The sequence below is a fragment of the Amia ocellicauda genome, chromosome 19 (assembly GCF_036373705.1).
Source record: "Amia ocellicauda isolate fAmiCal2 chromosome 19, fAmiCal2.hap1, whole genome shotgun sequence".
In the NCBI taxonomy this organism is placed as follows: domain Eukaryota; kingdom Metazoa; phylum Chordata; class Actinopteri; order Amiiformes; family Amiidae; genus Amia; species Amia ocellicauda.
In genome coordinates this window covers 24,294,029-24,316,760 of record NC_089868.1, presented here as the reverse complement: position 1 = coordinate 24,316,760, position 22,732 = coordinate 24,294,029, and the positions used below count along the sequence as shown (strand labels likewise).

The following is a 22,732-nucleotide window of genomic DNA, read 5'->3' as shown; positions in this document are numbered from 1 at the left end:
GGGTTCAGTTTGGATTTTGCAACCGTGGAGGGAACAACCCAGACGTGTCCCACGCTGTGTGAATACAATGTTAAATGTTTTTAGGGTTGCATTGACTTAAAACAGCCCAAGGATTGCATGTTGCTGCAAAGTCTCTGTACAGGCACCTCTAAATTGCATGTTTGTGGTTTTGTTTTTAAGAGCTACACATGCATAAATAACCAGGGAAAAATAGGCCTGAGTAGAAATACAATTTCTAATTAACTCTTACAAAGTTATAAGCATTTAATTGTATTTTTGCAGAATTCTGTCTAGGGAAGTATGATTTAACAATTTACATTGAACCAATAAATCATAATATTGAATCGCAACCTACGTATCGTTAAATTGTATCGTGAAGTCCCGTGCCATTCCCAGTCTTGTGTGTAGTGATGGTAGGTGTCTGAACTCCTCCTCGGGCCAGAGGCCTCCAGTGGGGGCTAGGTGGGACTTGCACTGTTTTATCAGTTTATTTTTCAAAATTCAAGTGTTTTACAGAGGAATATATATTAAAAAAAAAAAACTGAACATCACTTTAAACTGACTCTAAAAATGGTTAAGTGAGTTCCATGAATATGATGAACAACCCCTTATTTCCACGTTTCAAATCTCAATAACCTTCCATTACAGTCTAAATATAAAAGGTAAAAATCTCTAGTACTGCAGGGAGTTCCTTACTGGGTTTATTTAAAAAAAATACAGAACAAACTCATTGTAAAAAGAGGAACTACCTCATATCGAGGCGAGTGGGGGCAGGTACTGTCCGCTGGTGTCCGTTTCAATCTGCGTTGAGATCAGCTGTACAGTTGAGACCTGCAGCGTATGGACTAGATGGTGGCGGGGGGGGGGGGGGGGGGGAGTAATGAAAGTAATTCCATTTACAAATGCAAAACCATACAGTAATTTAACTGGATCTCACTTATATACATGGGGGAGGTGCACACTACATCTGTGTGGGGAAAAAACATTTTCTTCAATCCACTGGAGGGGAGCCGTACTGCCTTTCCACACAGCAGGGTGAATATGTACACAACGCAGGCCGGCCCAGGCGTGGTATAAAACACACTTTCCAAAAATGGCTCATTCGTTTCCTCTGCGGCTCTTTTTGTGGCTCTTCTTCGACCTGTTGAGACACATACACTAAGTTACCGCTTGCGAAGTGTGCATTCACAACCATGCGATGCTTTCAGATTAAAAGAAACAAATTTTTATACAAAAATAAAATCCTTTACGGGACTTTCGTGTTGCTAGATACCAGTTCCAGCCCTTAAAATTTCTGTGGCCCCCTAACTGAAGCAAATGAAACCTTTACCTCTCTGGGGATTTGGAATGGCTTCTGTGTCTGTGGCTTCTGTGGTGGCCTGCAATGAAAACCAGTGAAACATTCATATATTGATATCTGTAACATCATCAATGCAGCTCATGTGGGAACGCATGTAAAACTGACATGAAAAGCATCCCACGGCTTTCCTAAAACACTGTCCTTGAGAACAACAATGCTAGTGCTACAATCTTTGCATTTCACCCTCTTTGGATAACAGCTCTGATTTCCCGAGAAACTATAACTGCCACTGATTTTAATTAACGATTCTGGGCTTCTGCTCCCTCTCTTAATCAGACTCCATAGAATGAGGCCTCCCCGTTCCACATCTATTGCATGGGACACCCGGCGGCTAGAAGAGTACAGGTGAAGTTCTTCAGGGGGTGCTGTAAAAGCGGGCTCGGCCGGGCACCTGGGGACTTGGAGCGGTGGCGTCTCTCTCGGGAGCGGCTGCGGTGTCTCCGGGGGCTCTTGCTGCGGTGCCTCTCGCGGCGGGGGGGCGACGGGCTGCTCCAGAGGAAGAACGGACACGTTAGCGGCTACGGGCAATGATCGCCGCCTCACGAGGATCCTGCGATCCACCCCGCAGGCTGCATTCAATTTTTTATTTTAAGACGTGCAAATGAAGACATATTTACCTGCGCCTCTTCGGAGATCTGCTCCGCCTAAATGAAGAACAAAGAGCAGAACGTGAGAGAAGTTTCTTGAGCACGTCCTTCATATAGAACAACATCAGATCGATTATACTGCAGACGCGCTTCATTATGACAGTTATTCATACAGAAACCGTTTCAAATGGTAAGGATTATGCCGAGGCGAGAACACTGATGTGAAAGACGTCTTTACCTCCGCGGCGAGCGGCTGCGTCTGTAGCGAGGAGAGGGGGACCGGCGCGGTCGGTCCACGTCCCGGTAGCTCCGCCTGTGTGGCTCTGGAGACTGGCCTCTCTCCGGCTGCGGACCAACACACAGGAGGTTGAACACAACGGCACTTCAACTCTTCACCGCAATGAGCCAAACTCAACAACAACAACACAGAACTACAGGAGAGGACGGGAGAGCATTTCCTTCCATCACGATGTACACAGGATCACCGGAGCAGTGCCTGAGGGGACCCTACCTTCTCCTCTTCCTCTTCCTCCTCCTCCTCGCTGGTCTCCACCTCGTCCAGGTCTTCCTCCAGCGCGCTGACCCGTGTGTCCAGTAGCTCTGCCTCCTCCAGCACCTGTCGCTTCTGTGGGAGAGAGACACGTGGCTATAGGTTCTCGGGGGTGTTTACAGCGATGAAAGGCAATCGTTGCTTTTTCAGAGCTCCTTTATATGTCAGACCATCGAAGGAAAAGGCGCCCCCCGTACCTGCAGCCGGGGCAGGATGACATCACACACTCGCTCGCTGTGCAGCAGCTCGTCGATGAACTCGTCCACGTGCATCAGCTCAAACTCTGAGCGGGGACGATTAGGGAGGACAGGTGAGGTAGAAAGAAAGTTGAATTGGAGAGGTTAAGAGCCACGTTTAAATTGCCTTAAGACGTTAAGATCGTAGTTCTTTCACAGCTCACCCCCGTTGCGGTTCTGGCTCTTGATCTTCCTGTAGTCGTTGTACAGGGGCTCCAGGTACTTGTAACAATCCACGGAAGAGCCGGTCAGTCTCATGTACATGGCTCCAAGCAAACGGACATACCTACACAAAACAAACGTCATGCAAACGTGTCACACCTGCCAGTAAGGAAAACATTAAACAAAGCCAGTGTGTGATCCATGCATAATGATCTAAAAACAGGATTTGCAGAGTCACATTCACACTGTTTGAAGACTAAAACCACTCAATTTTACCATTTCTACTTCAGATGCAAAACTGGTCTATGTTATTATAGATTATGCAATAAGAGACCACCGTCACACGATCTACTGACATACTGATAAACCAGGTGATGCGTGTAAAACAGTGACGTCAGCAGCCCCGCAGGTGTAAACCCCGGGTTTCCCGCAACACACGTACTTGAAATCCTCGTTTTTGATGAACTCCACGATGATGTCCTTCTCCGGCTGGATCTGGAGCATCTTCAGCGTCAGGCAGAGGAACGGGGTGGGCTTGATATTCCCCCCATAAACCCCGCCGACGTACTTCAGCTCCATGGCTTTATCCACCACCAGCTCGGCTAGACAGGCAGAGACACTTTATGTAGCTTTATTCAGCGATTTAAGAAAGCAATACACACGATTTACTAAACGTACAACCATAGTATCCACTCCCTCTAGTTTTAATTGGTTAAAATCCAATTAAATGTAGAGTAACCGGTATGAACTAGTACAACAGCAACATCAATGGTGGACTTCATTCATAAACACTTATTCTTCAGCTGTCGCTCACCCGTGAGACCGAAACATTCCTCCTTCCAGTATTTCGACTCGTAGATCCTTGTGCGGATGATTTTCTCCACCAGATACTGCGGATTTGTGCCATGAATACTATTGGCATCTTTTACGGTTCGATTAGCCATTTTTCCTCCTGCAAAACACCACGCCGCAGTCTCTTCCGGTGCAACACGGTTCACTTCCGGGGGTAAGGACGCTCAGGAAGCCGCCGCAAGGGGTTGTGGGATACGGGGAGACTGAGACCATAGATATAGATACATCCTCTTCTGTTAGAGCTGAGAAAACAAACATCATTTTTGAAGTTTAGAAACAAGGTCTATAAGTTCTTAGCATATATTTGACAGTAAAATAAAATGCAGAATATATATTCACATATGTGAATGCCAAGCCATAAAACACAGTTTGCATTGATTGAAAAAAATTAAATGACCAGTAATTTACATTTTTTACAAAGGTGCCTTACATAATTGCAGATTCATTAACATTTTAACACCCTTAAAAATGAATGATGGTTGAAAACAACATTATATTTATTATATTGCGTCTTTATCTCTGTGGTTTCCTCAGTCACGTGATGGGGGACACTGGCCACGCCCCCTCGATGCTGCCGCTGCATGTACGTTTCTAACGCGCGAAAATCCTGCGTGGCGGTGGAGTGACTGCAAGGAGGGCAATCTGTTATTAAATGTAGAAAGCCGGTTTAAGTGTGTTTATACGTCTGTGTACTGCTTCTATATTATGTGTTTTTACCGGTTATTTTAACATCTTAAACTATTTATCGATTGTCATTAGACGGGGTGGATTTAACAGTCAGTAGTTGCAGTTTGACAAAGTTGCTAAAACTGCAGATTACAGAAAGGATCATTTTCCAGCAGGTGGAGGTCTGCTGGGTTTTGCATTAAGCTCTTATACTTTAATTGTGTAAGTATGCATTTTTAATTGTGTTTTATGCGTTTCTGTTTCACTTTGCATTGCCCAATAATGATGACGTATAATGATTGCCCTGCAAATGCAATGACTTGCCTTGTGTCACGGGCTGTACGAATTGGCATCAAGACGCATGCTTTACATTATTATGCTTTCTTTTCCCTAAAGAGCTGAAGATGAGTCGCTATTTCACCAGGCTGATGAATAAACGAGCCTACATCTGGAGCGGAGAGCCCGTCTACGCTGACCGCAAGCTCCGCTCCTTCCTTTATGAGTGAGTCTCTGGGGTTTTAATGGCCCTGCGCTGGCCCAGGCGCCATGTCCATCGGTGGTCGTGTACTCTATGCACCTGCGACCGTAGACCTTACACTATTGCGGTACAAAGCCCTTCAATAACACACCTGAAGCTATTTTCCTTCTTTCTCCACAGAGGCTTCCTCATGAAGGTCGAGGGCAGCTGTGAAAGCCGTCTGATCAAACCTGGACAGTTTATTCTGGTTGAAAGCGATGATGATGACAATCCCTATGTGGCAAAACTGCTCAAGCTCTACAGCGACGGTGAGGTCCCGACTCTGACGTCATCAGGGCAGTGACAGCGCTGTAATTAACATGTCATGCCATGTTTTATGACGTGGGGCCAGTTCTCTTATGTGGTTTCTCCTGATGGGACGTGTGACCGAAGTGTAACGGGGGTGGCTCTTGTCCCCAGACTCCGGGCGGACGGGCAGCAAGCGGGCGGTGGTGCAGTGGTACATGCGGTTTTGCGAGGTGCACAGAAACAAGAGGAAGCTGCTGGGCAGGGAGCCTCACCCGCAGGAAGTGTTTCTGTTCCAGGTGCCCAGCTGTCAGAACGACATCGACATCGAGACCGTACTCGGATCTGTGCAGGTGGGTGAAGAGGGAAGCGGCTCCCCCTGTCAGTGGTCATCCCTCCGCGGTGGGGGACAGAGGCCGTAAAATAGAGACGAGGGGGGGGGCTGCTGACAGTCAGGTGTGGCATATTTGCTCAATGACTCCTGTATGTTTAGAGCAGTGCAGCCCAAACCCAATACTCGAGGGCCCATCCAGCAGGTTTTATAGGTTTAATTATCAATTTCATAACACCTGGAACCATTCCAATGTGATCAATTAGGCAGGTGATTTGTGAAACTAAGTTCTGTAGAGATTTGGTATAAATAGAATTTTCCTTTTCAGCCTTCAATGACCAGAATTAATTGCTGAATTGATCAATAACTTCCATGTGTTCCCAATCTGTCAATTAGCAATTTAGGGCTATTGAGATTGAACTTCTCAACTTCAATTAATTTGAAATATCTCTGGGGGAGAAGAAATGAAATCAATACCAAAACACTACATTTTATGTCAAGTTTTACCTGCTAAACGGGCACAGGTTAGTGTATTTGGCAGGAAGAGTCTGTCTCTGTGTCTCTCTCTATCCACTGACCGGGGACTTCTGTTCCAGCTGCAGTACGTGGAGCCGGACGCTCCCTTCCCCGAGACGCGGGGCCAGGAGAGCACACTCTACGTCAAGATGTCGTGGGACGGGAAGGCCTTCAAGCCGGCCGACCCAAACGTGATCGCACAGGGCGCGGAGCCCTGTCGGCCCGCTGAGCCCGCCGCTGCCCTGGCCACCCCGGACCTGGCGGTAATGAAGCGGGCGGTGTCGGTGAGCACGGGCAAGCGGCGGGCGAGGGAGGCGGAGTCGCACCACTCGGCCTCCAAGTCCGCCCAGTCCAAACGGCTGAGCTCCAGACGGCAGGGCAGCTGCCCGTCCACCCCGGGGGTCCGCAAGAAGCTGCAGCTCAACAGTGAGTGGCCCCTCAGTTGTTCAGCGTTCAAACTATTTCAGATGTATTCTGAGTGTAAATCCCCTGAGATATCGGCAGTGCCTGGAGCAGGATCGATCGCTTCACCGCGGACTGTGTCCCCCGTGTGTCCCCTCACGGCTCGGGTCTCATGTGTTGGCAGGTCCAGGGAAGTCTGCGGGGCCCCTGTTCAACACGGACAACGCGCTGGAGGAGATCCTGCAGGAGGAGGTGCAGTCCCACAAGAGAGAGCTGGCCAACAGGCTGCCCTCCAGCCCCTCGCGCTCCCTCACCCTGGCCGTGCGTCTCTCGCCCATCAAGGTCGCTGCCTACCCCCACCACAGCGTCAGCCTCTCCCCCCTGAAGGTCAGGTTGCCCCCCGCCAGCCCCGGAGAAGACCAGGACTCTGCCAGGTGGGTGCGGCAGCCGTCACACACAAGTCTTCTAGTGAGGCGGGCACGGGAGGGCTCAGAGTGAGAGAGTCTGTCGCTCGGCTGTTTCAGAGCCTGCCTGCCTCCCCTGGAGGAGGATGTGTTCGAGGTGGCCATTCAGACCAGGTCTTCCAAAACCCCCTGGCAAAAAGATGCCACCCCCAGGAAAAGCACAGCCAGGCCGCAAAGACAGTAAGCCTGCTTGTGCCCCCTGTGGTGCACTGTACACACTCTCTGGGGGTGAAATGCAGTGGGTTAGTCTCTTGGCCTTCAAGGACTAGCAGTTACAGGTGGTGTCTCATGGTGGTATTTGGGCTTTCTGACTGGGAGAATTCACTGGTCACCCAACTGGGACAGTGCCAGGCAGCGATTGGTCAGAGATCTGAAACAGTGTCTTGTCGTCCCACAGGGCGTTCACTCCATCACGCCGGAAGGTCTCCTTGGACGTCGGGGACGGGGCTCTGGGGGTGCTGTGAGTATCGGTGCCGAGTGTGTGTCGTGGCTGTGGCCAGAGGGGGCTAACGGAGATCCCGGCATCTGTGCTCGACCACTCATCCGTGTGCGTGTGTTCCTGCAGGGAGGAGGAGGACTCACCAGCCCAGGCTGCAGATATCGCCCAGACTGCGGTGACGCCACGCTCACAGAGGAAGTCGGCCCAGCTGGTGGCCTCGCGCATCAGGAAGCAGTTGTGAGTTGTGTTGCATGTCGGCTGCAGGCCTTAATGAAGAACCATTAAAAAAACACACACAAAAAAACCTGCCTTAGTCTAATATGTATGTTTAACTAATATTCCTTGTTGCACATAAGAAACAACATAGTTTTCAAGCCATAATGGTGTCCATTAATAACTGAGTGATCAAGGATCCTATCCAGTCTGTTTTTGAATGTTCCCAAATTGTCTCTTCAGCCACATCGCTGGGGAGTTTGTTCAGATTGTGACGCCTCTCTGTGTGAAGAAGTGTCTCCTGTTTTCTGTCTTGAATGCCTTGAAGCCCAATTTCCATGTGTGTCCCTGCTGATCTGGAAAAGCTCCTCTGGTTTGATGTGGTCGATGCCTTTCGTGATTTTGAATAGCAGTAGTCATTTTTCGCGTCATGCTTTTGCCGTCACAGGAATCTCTTGAATGCGGGTCGGGGCGTAGACTCGGACTGCGATGATGACGAAGACCTTGCGTTCACGCCATTGAAGAAGGACCTGCAAACCAGCAGTGAAGAAGAAGAGGAAGGGGAAGGGGAAAGTGATGGCGACAGCGTGGCTGTGAAGAAAAGCCGACAATCCTCATTGTCCCGCACCCCCAGGTCCACGAGGAAGGCCAGGACTCCCCGGAAGACCCCCAGCAGAAAGGTGAGGCCGGCTCCTCGCTTCATGCATGTGTCTGTGTGTCCAGAACAGGGAAGCCTTATGAAAGGGACTGGGATGTATGAGACTGAAGGACAACGGCAGGTGATCTGAATCGCTGCTCTAACGCGGGCTGTCTGTCTTGTTTCTTGCAGGCGACCCCCACTACTCCTCGCACGCCCCGCCAGGCCACTCCCAGCATCCCTAGCAGGTCCCTGCCCGCCAGGAAGCCCGGAAACATTCTGGAGGAGGCGAGAGCGAGGTGAGCCGACCTTCTCAAGGGGTTTCCCTTTCCCTTTCCCTTTCTCGTCTTGCTTCAGTAAAGCAGGGGATGACCTCTGCTCCTCCCGTCCCATCGGTTGCACTGATCCCTGTGTGTCCCTGCAGGCTGCACGTGTCCTCTGTCCCCGAGTCCCTGCCCTGCCGAGAACAGGAGTTCCAGGACATCTACAGCTTTGTGGAGAGCAAGATCATGGACGGCACTGGAGGGTAGGACAGCAGGCTGCGCCGTGTTTACATTGTTTAAACTTATTTTATTGTCTAAATGAGGATTATTTAAAGAAACATCTGCCGGGTGGGACGTGCCGTTCTCCGTTGGTGCCGTGGCCTCGGGCGCTCTGTTCGGCGGGCATCAGCTCTGTCATGGCTCCACAGGTGCATGTACATCTCTGGAGTGCCAGGCACGGGGAAGACCGCCACGGTGCACGAGGTGATGCGCTGTCTGCTGCAGGCGGCCGAACAGGACGACATCCCCGGCTTCAGCTTCATCGAGATCAACGGCATGAAGATGACCGATCCCCATCAGGCCTATGTCCAGATCCTGCAGGTACGGTGCGGGGGGTATGCTCAGGCAACCCTAACTCAAGTGATTTTATTTTGGTGGCGTTTGACTTCTCTGGGTCCCCTCACCATAATCCACTGCGCTGTTCGTCATCATTGCTACAGAAGCTGACGGACCAGAAAGCCACGGCCGATCACGCTGCCACCCTGCTGGAGAAGCGCTTCAGCACCCCTGCGCCCAAGAGAGAGACCACCGTGCTGCTGGTGGACGAGGTGAGCGGGGGACAAGTCTGGTACGGTGAAGAACGTTGGATTTGGTCTTCATTTCCGTGAATTTCTCGCCCGTGTGGGGGTCCGGTTTCTGTGCCCGATTTCCGAAATGTAAGAACCTCTCCGAAATTCCAATTCTGGTCTTCCCCCTTCCCTCCCCCAGCTGGATCTCCTGTGGACCCGTAAGCAGAACGTGATGTACAACCTGTTCGACTGGCCCACGCGCAGACATGCCAAGCTGGTGGTCCTGGCCATCGCCAACACCATGGACCTGCCCGAGAGGATCATGATCAACCGCGTGGCCAGTAGGCTGGTACGGGCTGGTAGCCGGGGAGCGCGTGGGATGGGGTTGGGGGGTAAAATGAGAATCAGATCGACCTCTGACCTCTGAACACCTCCTCTTGCCATCCACAGGGCCTGACCCGGATGTCCTTCCAGCCCTACACCTTCAAGCAGCTCCAGCAGATCATCACCTCGCGCCTGAACCGGGTCCGGGCCTTCGAGGAGGATGCCCTGCAGCTGGTCTCTCGAAAGGTAGGTCCGCCCGCCCCTGTGCCCGTTTCCAAATGTACGGGCGCCGGCGGCTGTGGCAGGGAGGCGCTGTGTTTGTGTTAGTAGCGCAAGGCTGAACACACTGGTTGTTGAACACCGGCTTCTACCGGTTGCGATGTACGGAGTGCGTCTCTCACCCATTGTGTCTCTGCCCAGGTGGCCGCTCTGTCGGGCGACGCTCGGCGCTGTCTGGACATCTGTCGCCGCGCCACCGAGATCTGCGAGGTCTCCTCCTCCTCCGCCGCCAACGGCCAACGGTCCGGCTCGGGCCTGGTGGGCATGAGCCACGTCATGGAAGCCCTGGATGAGATGTTCTCCTCGCCCTACGTCACCGCCATACGGTAAGAGCGGCCCAGCGGCCCACTGGCGCCCTCGTCCATAGAGCACCCTCACATTAGAGTGGTTCTTCTGTTTGGTTTCGATTTTTTTTCTCTCTGTGAATGGTTTGATCCTTGTTTGTGTCACTCAAGTCCTTTGCTTTGCTGTTGACTCCTCCATGATGCCTTGGCGAGATTTGTGTGTGTTTGTCTGTCCCGTGTTGCTGAGTGTGTGTTTGTGCACCTCGTGTGAGTGTGTCTTGTGTTGTGAGTGGCAGTATATAATGTGTGTGTATGAGTCTGTGTCCTGTGTTATGTGTATGTTTATGTGTGTGTCGTTTCAGTGCATGTGTCCTGAGTTTTGTGTATATGAGTTTCAGTGCATGTGTCCTCTATTGGGGACATGCAATGTGTCCTGTGTTGTGTGTGTGGCAGTATATACTGTGTGTGTATGGGTCTCAGTGTAGTGTGTCACTGTTGGCAGGTGTGCGTCGCTGCAGGAGCAGTTGTTCCTCAGGGCCGTGATCGCCGAGTTCCGGCGCCTGGGGCTCGAGGAGGCCACCTTCCAACAGGTGAGCATGCCCAACCCCACCATCACCCAGACCACCTGTCGCGCACTGCAGAGACACGCGTGTGCACGTCTTCTCTCGGACTCCTCTTTCCAACATGGTGTAGAACCGTCTCGGAAATAAGTGGAGAAGTCGCGGAGATAAAGCAAATAGAACTTTAATCAAGCCGGCTCGGAAGCCCCACGTCAGGAATAATTCCTTCAGTGAGGACTTAATGTTTACAAACATGAGTGCAGCTTTATAGGAAAGTGACGTAACATCTTATGGCCGTTCATCCAATCAGAAGATCTAGGTCCGGGTCCGTTTACGATCTGTCCTCCCGTGAAGAGGTGATGGATCCAAAGCAGATGTCCGTCTTTGATGTGCACTAGGAAGATTCGATCCCATGGTCGTCATTTACCTACTGTCAATCGCTCATTAACAGAAACAATTCCTGCCTATCTAGAGAAACGATTAAGTCATAAACAAATTCTCAGCAGACAGCTGTAGGCTATTTCGGCACTGTGTGATCTTTTATTACTGACAGGAGTTTCTAACAAATCGACCTTGTTGACCCTTTACTTGTGCTGCTAAATCTAATCTGCTCAGTCTGTATACAAACTACTTCTAATGCTAGTATTAATATAAAACATTATATAATTATCACAAAACACTTTCTTCAACTTCCTATACAGAGTCTTCAATGGAAACAACACAAAAAGGGATTCCTGCCAACCCCCCCCTACACACACACAAGCTATTTGAGGCATTATTTGATTTGTTATGAAATGTAAACATTATTTCCATTCTTTCTTATTCTTATTCCATTATCTTATTTCTTCCTCTCCTCCCTCCCTCCATCCCTCCTCCTTTCCACGTCCTCTCCTCCGCCCCAGGTGTTCCGGCAGCACCAGGCCCTGTGCCGGGTGGAGGGGCTGCAGCCGGTCAGCGTGTCCGAGGGTTTGGCCACCTGCCTGCGCCTGGGGGCGTGTCGGCTGCTGCTGCTGGAGCCGAGCCGCTGTGACCTGCTGCTGCGCGTGCGGCTCAACGTCAGCCAGGACGACGTGCTGTACGCGCTGAAGGAGGAGTAAACCGCAACGACGGACAGACACCAACTGAAGGGAAGGCGGGCCCGTATTTTTATGTAAAAATGGACATCGCTTGTCACTTTCAACGGAGAGGGGAGTATTGGACATTAAACACACGTATAGCCGTTGTTTTTACACATTTATTTTACATACACATTTACAGACCATCTTCTGTGGCGGTAAATTGCGTTTTCGTTGTCAATAGTCTGTGGTGTTTTTCAGAATGAGCCATTGTTGAAAATGTAACATGTTACAGTTCGCTGCACCAGATTGGCCCGGTTTAAACCCGTAGTTACCTGTTGTAAATAACTACCTCACTGGAAGCACTAATAAACTTGGGAATTTATGACTATCCTTTTAAATATGGGCTTCCCTCCCCGCCATGAGGAAAGACAGAAAATTACTAAATAATGTCTGCGACTCTGCACCCCCAAGTGCTCCTGTCCGCTGGTTCTAATGCAAATCTCATCTCCAGTGCCAAAGACCTACCATTGTAGATAGTGTGTGTTAAATGGCTCCAGATTGCGTTTTGAATCCTGGTTTTTACCTTGTGTTCAGGGTTCGGTTGTCCAGACACCACTGGCTTGTGGACTGAGAGCTGATTAACTAATTAGTACCGTTTTGGTTTTAAATGCTGCTCAGGATTACACTTTTACTATTGGGTTATTGCAACAATTATGTGTAAAAGTGAAACAGATTTTTGTTTTGCTTTTAATATTTGTATTGTCCCTGAAGTGTTTTTGTTTTTATAATAAAATATGTCTATTTACATGGCTGTCAGATTGGTGTGTTTTGCAGATAAGATAGGTGTCGGTGCTTTTTCACTGCTATAAGGGTTAATGTTGCTATTAATTGCTTTAATTGCAGGGGTTCCCAGCCCTGGAGGAGCCCCTACCCTGCTGGTTTTTGGTCCAACCGAGCTCTCAATTACTTAATTGAACCTTAATTGAAGTAACAATCTGGTTCTTTAAGTTATTTATACAATCTGATACTTCTCTTAATGCCCTACTGTCTAAAATAAGTAAAAGGCTCAGATTTAGCAAACTATTAGTTCAGTTGAGGGTTCAATTTAAGTAAATGAGAGATTGGGAAAAAAATCCAACAGGGTCGGGGCTCCTCCAGGGCCAGGGTTGGGAACTACTGCTTAAATTTTTCCTCCTTCAAATTTGATATTGGTGCTTTTTCTTCACCATTTCTGTTGCAAACCTCAACCCAGTATCTCCTCACTCTCTCTCTTGATGGTGAGAGGACTGTGAAGCTCTTTGTAATGCTTTACTGGGACACCTGAGAATGTCTGCCTAGAATACACATGTAAAAAATATGAATAAATATGTGGTTCATTTAAATGCCATAATCAATAAAATATGCAATTCAGGAAAGATTAAAAACACAGTGTAATGCTAGTAATAATCTTATTAGTCACAAGGTATAAAAGAGTAAAATGTTATTCGAAAAGTGTTCAAAGCCACAAAAATGTATCGCAACTTGTTTTAGATAATTTTCATAATTGTTTAGTCTTTCGTTATGGTTTGTGGCACCGAAGATACTGATTTATTTCATTCTACAACCACAGTATAAAAATAATTATTCTGCATCAAAGTGGGTAAAAAGATCAGCTTATATACACGAATAACAGGGTCAAATCTTTAACGTTTAAATGCTGTGGTTCTCTTTCGATGACCCTGTGTATATTTTGCGTTGGATCATGTCTTGCCTGTATTTACAGTGTCCTTGTATCGTTTCTCTCCACCTTGCTTTTCACTTCACTGTTTTTATTTTGACTCTTGCTTTAAACCATGTTGTGTCCTGGAATATATATTTAGACATTGCATGGTCAATACATGCCCCTTTTTGTAAGTGTTTAGGTACCTATAGCCTGTACATGTGTTTCCTGTTTTATGTAGAGATGTGTTTATTGTTTATATTAAGTCATTTTAGATTTACATTTATAATTGACCAAAATGGAGCGATTTTTAACTGATTGTGTTTATATGGGGTACAGTATACAGTATATCCCTCGACTGTGGTTTTGCTTCTAAACCGATTATGACACGGTAATAGAAGTGCTGTTAACAAATCGTAGGAGAATAAAAATGGGAATAACCTGTAAAATGCAGTGCAATGTGTAACTGCAAATCCCGTTGACCTGGGCAGGGGACAACAATGCCTACCCCTGCGAGTGCGTTCTCAAGCGGAGTGAGTCCAGTCCAGTTTCTCGGTGCCGTGTTGCAGGAGGTCCACAGACTGTGGAGAATCCCACCTACTGTCCTTTCAATGATGACCTTTGACCAGCTCTCCCTGGCGTGTGCTTCGGGCGGCCTGAGGTCCAGATGAATGAGGAACTGGGAAACCATGATGAGCTTTGTTGAAGGGAGACCCCACCCTTTGGATCATTCGGTATTTGCCACCGCCCCTGTGTCCAGGTTGGTGTACTGGGTGGCCGTCCCCCAGATCTCCAGCTCGGCCAGCATGTTGGACAGGGACTCGGACAGCAGCAGGTAGGAGTGGTTGAGGATGTCGGTGGGAGAAGGCGGGTTGGGCAGCGAGGACTCTGGCCAGTGGAGGCAGGGCTGGCAGGGGCCGTCTTCGCCGCCGGGCAGCAGCTGGGCCAGGGCCGCCTGCTGGTCCTCTTCGTACACGTACTCGTTCCCGTGGAAGCCGCGGGAGAGGTTCTGCGTGTCCAGCACCACGTAATCCTCGCTGGACTCTAGGTTGTCCTTGAAGTGGCTCGCCGGTTTGCCGTCGGACGGAGGTGGGGAGGCCGGCTCTTGTCCCGGTGGCGACTGGCGCTGTTCCCCCGGGGTCCTGGCGCCTTCCTGGGCCTCCCTCTCGGACACGATCTCCACCCGCGAGGGAGGGAAGTCATCGTCGTTGCAGATTTTGCTGTTGAAGGACTGTGCCGGCTGCAAAACCATAACGGGGGTTAACTAATAAAATATTTGGGAATGTGTTAGTTAATGTAGTGGTTAATTAGTTTGAGTGAGAAGACCTTGGTCTTTATTTCTGTGAAACCCCACAGACCTTACCAGGAACTGCTTGTTGAGCTCGGTCAGGAAACCCTCCAGCACTTTCTCTAGGTTTGGTACGGGTGGCCACAGAAATAACTTGGTCTTTCTGTGGTGGGACAAAGAGTGTCATTAGGAAATCTACAACGGGTTTCTCGGACCAAAATTGACAATCTTGGCCATCCAAGGTCATACCTCAGACATTTTGGGAAGGTAGCAATCAGCACAATTGTCGTCAAGAGCATCACCAGAGAGATGATTAGAATGGGCAGAAATCCTGAGAAGAGGACGGAAAGAATGTGGCCGATGAGAAGAGAAAATACAGCATAAACATTCTGCAGGAACAGGAAGTGAAATGTTTGGTGGGAGAGTTATGAAATCGATCGGCAAGTGGTTTTTATTTTTGGTGCATGAAATACTGTAAGTGAGACCCACCAACAGGGGAAGGCATGGCCACAGTGATCGAGTCAGACCAGTCACTCCAGAAGCCGTCGTACGTCTGGCCGTCCACCATGGCCCTGATCTGGATGTTGTACTGATTGCCTCCTGCGACGTCCAGCACCGTGCTGTTCTTGGGGAGCTCCAGGGTGAAGTGCTGGGGATGGACGGGACCACAGTTGCAACGGGAGTTTGCAGTTCACATTTGATCACTTTATCATCGACGTAGAAGGTACAGAGAGGTTTTGCAGCCAAGGTTTGGACTTTTACTTGATAATGAAAACCGAAGAGCTCTTGAGACTGTCTGTTTTTAATGCTCGTTGTATGTATATTTGATTGGTCAATGAGCTCTTTCTGCATATCACTGATTTTTAAACCTTCCTGACCGATAAAGGCATGGAAAACCTAAAGAAGGACCAGGGTTGGGAACAACTGAGTCATAGAGAAAGCGCTCCAGGTGTCTCATCCTCCCATTCTCTCACCTTCCAGTGTGGGTTGTCCTGTGCAGAGAAGCGGATCTCGTAGCGCAGGTGGGCGGCCAGCTGGGCCAGGGGGGGCTCCCAGGACAGCCACAGCCGCCCCCCTATCACCTTCCCCATCAGGCTGGCCGGGGGCTCTGTACGGACTGATCACAAGAACGGGGTTGTCTGAGGGATTTCCACAATTCCTGTCTGAACTGTTCACAATGTGGGAGGCTTTCAAGTTTAGGCTCAGTGATGCATATGTGTTTTCCCTTAAGGCAAAGTTAACTAATTTTGTACCATATCCCCCTGAACTAGTGTACAATATGAGACTTAAGTATTTGAACACAATGCATACATCAAGCTGTCAACCAAATCGCTGCAAAAACAATGTTAAATGTGTCTGATCTAATAGAATAACATGATGAATTAAGCCGCCAAGAAAAGTCTAGCTGCAACGAAACTCACCGACCCGCGCCCGGCTCAAGGGCAGGGTGTAGTAGGTGTGGGTGTGCTGGCCTGAGCTGGCGTTGAGTGAGACTGTGATGTCACCAGGGCCACCACAGGGAAAGCTGCATCGGGTGGCCGAGCCCAGGGCATCTGTCTCGTTCTGCACACACTCCTCCCAGTTTAGCCCTCTGCTGTCGAGAGAGAGAGATATGAGAGGTGACGCCTGCCTGGTCTATCTTTGGTAAGTGTTCAGAAAGAGATAATTATTTTCATTTAGTGGTGTGGTCACTTAATTAATGAGATGGGAGGAAGACTTGCGTTGTAGGCATCCTGTTTGAGCAGCAGTGAAGAGTTCCTGCCTGGGGTGTCAAAAGGTAACAGTAATACTGTGTCTGTCAGTGGAAATGATTCCCATTAAAGAGCCGAGGGTGTACCTGCCACTGTGCTGGTAAAATAACTTGTAGCGGGTGTCTCCCTGTCCCTTTGCGTCGCTCCACTGGCACATGATGTTGAGGAGGTCAGCGGTGTAGCACCTCAGGTCAATGTCCTCTACAAGACAAGAGTCACCTTCACCCAGCTGCTCACCGACAGCCATTTTGTATCTCCCTTTTCTATGTTTAGAAACATACATTTACATAGATTTAAAAATCCACTGACGCATATCAAGCACTGAACTGCTTGTTTTGCTCAGGCGACAAAAAAACTCTTTTAAACTGGATGGGAATCCACGGAAATGATCCGCATGTATTTAAAATTACCGTAAAAAAAGACGTTGTGATCCGGCGACAAGTGGAAAAAATCACTTATTGCGTTTCTAATATTCTAGACTAACACTCGGTAATAAACTAAGCTGAAAGGAGTTATTAATGACTTATTTACAAACACACATGGTGTGTGACATGTCCGGCTTTGATGTGATAACCAGTGCTAATTACATGAGTGAAATGGGTGCTGCATATAAAGTGCTGTGCGGGGGAGGCGTGCTGTACCTGCAGGCGAGGGGGCCGCCGTGCTGACTGGGGGAGACCAGGTGCTCCAGAACTTATTGTCAGACAACCTGGCGCGCACCTGGACCCTGTACTCCTGCCCAGGACTCAGGCCCACCAGATCGTACACGGTTGACTTGGACTCATTCACCTGGAAAAAGCACGGCGTATCAATGACTCCGAAAACAACCAAGGAACAACCAAATGCAAAATAGTTCTAGTGGAAAATATATGCCTTGATTAATACACTAGAGTTTGTAGCTTTCATTCTAGCACAGTTATTTACTGCAGCTAGAGGGCAGTAGTGGTCAACCCTCATCTTCCTGGAACGTTGGGTGTTTTGTATTTTCATCAAACCATTAATATGCAGAATTGATTAAATTAATCAGTGTTGTCAGCTTGTCAATCAGGTGGGGATTTAAAGAAGCCGAGGCGCCTGCAGCCTTGTGGTTCCCTCCAGATACCCTAGTCTGGAGGGAACCACAGGGCTGCAGGTCCCTCGGGTCTACAGGCACAGTTGAGAGGGAGTTGATCGCTCCTGGCCAGGGACTACACATTACTGGAAAGGAGGTGGCGACGTTATCTCAACAGGCTGTCCTCCGATATACCGGTCAGATATTGGCCAGAACCCCAGCTGTCATTGTTTCTCTCGCATGTGTTGGAGGCAACCACCAGATTTTAGGTATCATAGACATTTTAGAAACTTATGATCATCTATAATTGTTCATACAGCCGCTGCCGTGTTGACAGGCACAGAATGGTTCAGATTGTATAGTGGGGCGTCACATTTAATGGACTCTCCTCTGGGACCAACTCGCAAGGACTTCCTCTACTCTCTGCATTTTGGTCCTTCATTGTACCGGCTGTCCGCTGATAAGCCTTTTAAGTTGATTCATGCAGATGTGTTCTAGATTAGCTGATGCAAAGATACATTTCGAATCTCATATCATGCTCAGTCCTGTTTTTGCATTCGCACGCGAGACACTATCAGTGTCAATGGGTTTACTGCATGTGCTAGATAATGGTGATGTTTTTGGTTTGTGAGTTATTGACAGATTGGATCTGAAAACCGCACCAAACAGCTCGGGTGCTGGGCGTCACACTTCGCACCGCGGTGTTCCAGGTGTGATTCACATTAGGCTTTCTATGAAGCCGAGGCCTTGAGTGTCAGTTGTCTCAGCTAGCACGCTTCTCATGTACCTACAACGTGGACTTCACAACGTGGGCTTCGGCTCTGTGCTCATGTCAGAGGCCGTTACTAATCTGACACTCGTATCCGTGAGCTTATCTAGGCTTCTATTTCGCATCCATTCATACGTGTTCCTGCGCCTGTCAGATGGTGCTTGTGCAGAAAAATCTTCTAACTGGCCCAATGCATTGGTTCTCCCTGGACTGTTGTACATGTGAATTGAATCTGGTAGTTGGTGACAGATTCTTTCATTAGACTGTCTGTTGACCAATACATTATGGTTAGCATGTTGGAATATCCCTTTGAAACGTGTGATGGAAATCGTGGTGTGTTCGTGGTGTGGCCATGCTGCTGTGCTTTTGTCAGCCAGTTTGTGTTGGAAATGGTGCGATATACAGTACGTGTGAACAGAAGGCAGCCCGGTACCTGTCCCGTCTCTAGCCCCGAGCTGGCAGGGGAGTGCCTGATTTGGTACTGCGGGGTCCATTGCCTGCTCCATTCTGCAGGTCTTGTCCAAAATACCCTTAGCTGACGCGGCTTTCCGTTCAGGACAAGAGAGATTGTCTTGAGTTGATCCAACAGAACTGAAAACATAAAAAAGCAAAATCTAAGGAAGCTGGTAGAATCCAATCACGTATTCCGGTTCACAGTTATAAAGGAACTAGTTAAATAAACAATAAAGGTAGAAATAAAGTGTCTTGGTCACCAAACCTTTGCAGGACATTTCCTTTCTACATTTTTCCCATCCATCTCTTGGGAGAGGCTGGAGAAAACCAGGGGCTCAAATCTATCCCCTATCCTTCATTAATCTATCATTCCCTTGAACTAAGCTGATTTTATTTATTTTTTCCTCCACAGAGAAACTAACAAAAGCTTTTTTTCTCCTTATATATTGTACCCTAGCTTATTCTTGATAGCAATGGAAGCCAGATGGGTATATTTCTGTCATAGTGCATGCGAATAGGAAACCCAGGGATAATAACACAGCTTGAGGGCTTGCAGATGGGCATCTACTAAAATTCAGAGCCCAAGTGATTGCAGAGGGAGCCCGCTTTGGGAGCATTCATACTCACTTTGGTTTTCCACGTTCACTTCTCGGGAGTAGGCTGTGGCGTTGGTGCTGGAATCCACCACTCTGATGTAGGTTTGTACATACAGGAACACATGCTGCTCAGGGAAGGAGCACAGGTGGAGCGTACTGCCCCGATCCGTCCTCCGCTGTGAGACGACGCATTCCTTTCTTTAAAAGTAGCAGAAACTTCACACAATGCTCAAACCTGTCTCCTTAAGTAAATGCATTTCCCTCTTGTGAAGGTTTGAGACTACTTCTTACACCAGCCTGAAACCCTGGATGGGCTGTTGAATAAATAGCATTTACACCTCTCCATCTGCCCTGCCCAGCTTAAACACTGATGACCACAAGCACTGTTCTTGAGAGATTGGTCACTGTTGTATTATTTTTAAACATACGTGTCCTCATCTGTGAGACACTTTTTAAAGAGAGATTCTCAGACATCACAATTAACCAAGTTTCTGTTTCTGTACGGTTACTCATATATATATATACAGCACAGTTAAATGTGCAGAGACACCTGATATGTGTTGAACTTACTCGGTTTCTAACTCGTCGATCTTGTAATAGAACTTGTAGGAGGAGTTGCTGTTGTCTTCCCAAAAGCAAGTGAAATCTTCTTCTGTCTGAGTGAAGCATTTTGGGTTTTCGTCGTCAGCCACAAGTGCAATCGCTTTTTGTATTTAAACAGAAAGATAAAATGAGAATTAAGTATTGTGCCGCCGTTATGTGACATTTTCCAAAAAGCAGGGGTAGGAGCATTTCTTCCTATGCATTGTAGTTCTTATAATCAGTACCTGAGTGATCACCATCGGAATTAATAGGATCAATCTATAAATGAAAGTGCTGGATTGGATGGATGTCAAGCCGTGGTACATAGTGGAGGGCTTAAGGTTTCCCACCCTTGCAATCAAAGTTTATATTAGCAGGGGATTACCATTGGAGGGGATTTCTTTATATTTCTCTATTTGCTTTTCATGATTCATGATAGTCTTACCACCCGTTTAACTTCTCCCATTTGAAATCCCAGCTTTGTGCGTGTGTGCTTTGACCTCTAACCTACTTCAGCGCAGGGTCGTACTGTCCTAATGACCTCTGACCTCTGATATGTAACCCCACTGGCCAGCTAGCTCCCTATACTCCTAGTGCAGTCAGGTTGCCTTTTAAACCCAGGGAGAGAATTCAGCAGGCGGTGGTGCTTTTGGCCAGAGTTTAAGCTATATTCTCATTTCTGATCACAAATCAGCCAAACAAGTTGCTAAACAAGGACCATCAGCCAAGAACTGAGCCAAGGTGACTGAGCTACATTTTGTAGACTGACTGTAGGGTGTGGTGTTTTTTTTTCCTGGGTGTAGTAAGATCTAATTATAATTAGTTTTCACTGTTGATATGTGTCTGATTTGTCTTTTTGTCTGTTGGCAACGCATATAACATCAATGTAGTCAGGCACTTTTGAATCTTAATTTAAACTTGGTGGAGGGCAATGAAAAGTAATGCACTGAGGCCAGCTTTCACATGGGACTTGATTGATATTTTCATTTATTTGTGGTTACACACAAAATTAGTACTTAGTGTGACAAATTGGGTGGTTCAAACTGCTGCTCTAATGCGCTTTCATCTGTAAAAATCAAACCTGCACTAATTTACAATTTTTTAAATTGTATTCATACAAATACCAATATAAGCATTGTGAGTGAGTAGTAACTAGTAAAAAATAAGAGGGACATAGAAGTCCGAGCCACGTACGCTACAGACAGCGGAGGGCATTTCTGTGCCTGGACTTCAAAATGAAGCTAGTTGTAAACACAAGAGAGTATATCAGTGGTGTAATTTAAGGTTGTGTACAGGAAAATGCAAAACAGTAAACAAACATTTTAGCATTTTTTTACATAATTTAACTCACACCTTTCCGATATAATGTCAATCCGTAAATCACTGTAATACTCCTAGTGGGACTAGTTTATATGTCTAATGCGTATTATATATATATAATGTTTACAAATTGTATCATAAATGTATCTACTTAAATGAATGAATGAAATGACAAATTAAGTAATTGTAATATGTAATTGAGAATGAGGTAACAATAACTGGACTTAAAACCCCCTACAAGCTCTCTCCCACAGTAGGGTGTGAGGCTGCGAATCTGCATTACTGACATGCAAGAGCTAACTGCGTCTTCTGTTAGATTAATCAGATTCATTCAATGTTAATTAAATAAAGAAAAGCTGATTTGTTTTTACCTTCCTTCAGCAGGGGAGAGATGGGCTCTAGGGCCGAGGCCAGCAGAATCTCCCAGCAGACCCAGGCTGGAACCCAAATGGACATTTTCAAAACAAATTCTGGAGCCGGTGCAGGTGGCGGCTACTCCATCGACCCTCTCTCTGTTGTTTTGTTCACAGCAGGAGGAGACTTTGAAAAACTTATGGGCATTATCTCACAGCTGAGCAGATCAGGAAGTGTGTAGCTATTGGATTGGGGCAGGCACCCAGTGCGGGCCTCGCTGCTCCCCCCCGCAACAGCTTCACACGCTGCCTCAGCCAGCGCAGGGGACGGGCCACAGGGCTTTAAGGGTGTGAATTTTATAAAGGTGCTGGCAAAGATTCATTTCATGAGGTGAATTTGGTTGCATGCTCTTCAGTTTTACAATCCAGTTAAGATAAGGCATAAAAATGTATATAAATGGGCATTTTTGTTACTGTTATTATGAAGTGTTGCTGTTTTGTTTTTTTGGTCTAAAGCACGTCTTGAAACACTTACGTTTAAGAATGATGGACTCACTGCTTTTATGCTTCCCAAGCAAGCATAATAAAAGTGCTCTACATCTACTTGTATGACTTGTATGTACAAAAATGTAGTTAAACAGCAGTGCACCAGGTGCCCAAGTCCTTCTGAGATCCATGAAGGATATCATCCTAAAAACAACATATGTGACCTACTTTTATCCAAAGCATCTGCTTTTGACTGGCCAATCATTATCACTTTATCACTTTATACAAGACTCATGTTTGTTTTTATGGCTGTTGGTTGAGGTGTCCCAGCCAATTCTGAGAGAAGAAGAGATTTGAAGGGCCGGGAGACTTATCCTAGCGCATGTAGTTTCTCCCGCCACCAACAGGCTGGGACCGGGGCGTATGGGTGTAATAACCAACGGTTCACAATACCAGAGTAGCTGGTACTTTTTGGGCCTCTCTATCTGCATCTCCAGGACACAGGAGGAGCCCTGCACTCCAGGATGCCCCTGCGTGACAGGCACCGCCAGCGGGCTGCTGTTGAAGGAAGTCCCTTGTCACATCAGTGAGGCGCAGTAAGGAAAAGGCCAGGCCTAAGCAACCACAAGTTTGAAATGTGGTCTCGCCAT

At 47.8% G+C, this 22,732-nt stretch overlaps 3 protein-coding genes across 5 annotated transcripts; 1 reads left to right on the top strand and 2 right to left on the bottom strand.

Annotated features, from left to right (window-relative positions):
• Positions 1–473: 473 nt before the first annotated feature.
• prpf38a (pre-mRNA processing factor 38A) lies at positions 474–3,901 on the bottom strand. Its single transcript, XM_066692068.1, has 10 exons — positions 3,710–3,901; positions 3,338–3,497; positions 2,898–3,019; positions 2,695–2,780; positions 2,459–2,572; positions 2,186–2,292; positions 1,978–2,004; positions 1,752–1,846; positions 1,331–1,379; positions 474–1,141 (listed from the first exon to the last, which is right to left on the bottom strand). Exons 1-10 carry the CDS (start codon positions 3,837–3,839, stop codon positions 1,099–1,101), a joined length of 933 nt encoding a protein of 310 aa, XP_066548165.1. The 5' UTR covers positions 3,840–3,901; the 3' UTR covers positions 474–1,098.
• A 315-nt stretch (positions 3,902–4,216) lies between these two features.
• Positions 4,217–12,539, top strand: orc1 (origin recognition complex, subunit 1). 2 transcript variants are annotated; one of them, XM_066692063.1, is made up of 19 exons: positions 4,217–4,635; positions 4,810–4,915; positions 5,072–5,199; positions 5,351–5,529; positions 6,104–6,449; positions 6,610–6,859; positions 6,950–7,069; positions 7,287–7,349; positions 7,455–7,565; positions 7,990–8,221; positions 8,371–8,477; positions 8,603–8,704; positions 8,870–9,041; positions 9,161–9,268; positions 9,429–9,578; positions 9,680–9,799; positions 9,974–10,158; positions 10,619–10,706; positions 11,579–12,539. In XM_066692063.1, exons 2-19 carry the CDS (start codon positions 4,818–4,820, stop codon positions 11,771–11,773), a joined length of 2,754 nt encoding a protein of 917 aa, XP_066548160.1. In that variant the 5' UTR covers positions 4,217–4,635; positions 4,810–4,817; the 3' UTR covers positions 11,774–12,539. The 2 variants fall into 2 exon arrangements, with proteins under 2 accessions (XP_066548160.1, XP_066548161.1); XM_066692064.1 differs by lacking the exon at positions 6,950–7,069 and having other exon boundaries at positions 4,219–4,635.
• On the bottom strand, positions 11,897–21,791 carry mpl (MPL proto-oncogene, thrombopoietin receptor). 2 transcript variants are annotated; one of them, XM_066692066.1, is made up of 12 exons: positions 21,615–21,791; positions 19,912–20,044; positions 19,373–19,539; positions 18,726–18,883; positions 17,114–17,261; positions 16,559–16,673; positions 16,143–16,312; positions 15,696–15,838; positions 15,211–15,370; positions 14,971–15,052; positions 14,797–14,884; positions 11,897–14,673 (listed from the first exon to the last, which is right to left on the bottom strand). In XM_066692066.1, the coding sequence occupies exons 1-12, from the start codon at positions 21,697–21,699 to the stop codon at positions 14,161–14,163; spliced, it is 1,962 nt and encodes a 653-aa protein (XP_066548163.1). In that variant the 5' UTR covers positions 21,700–21,791; the 3' UTR covers positions 11,897–14,160. The 2 variants fall into 2 exon arrangements, with proteins under 2 accessions (XP_066548163.1, XP_066548162.1); XM_066692065.1 differs by having other exon boundaries at positions 16,143–16,315; positions 21,615–21,790.
• Between the last annotated feature and the right edge of the window lie 941 nt (positions 21,792–22,732).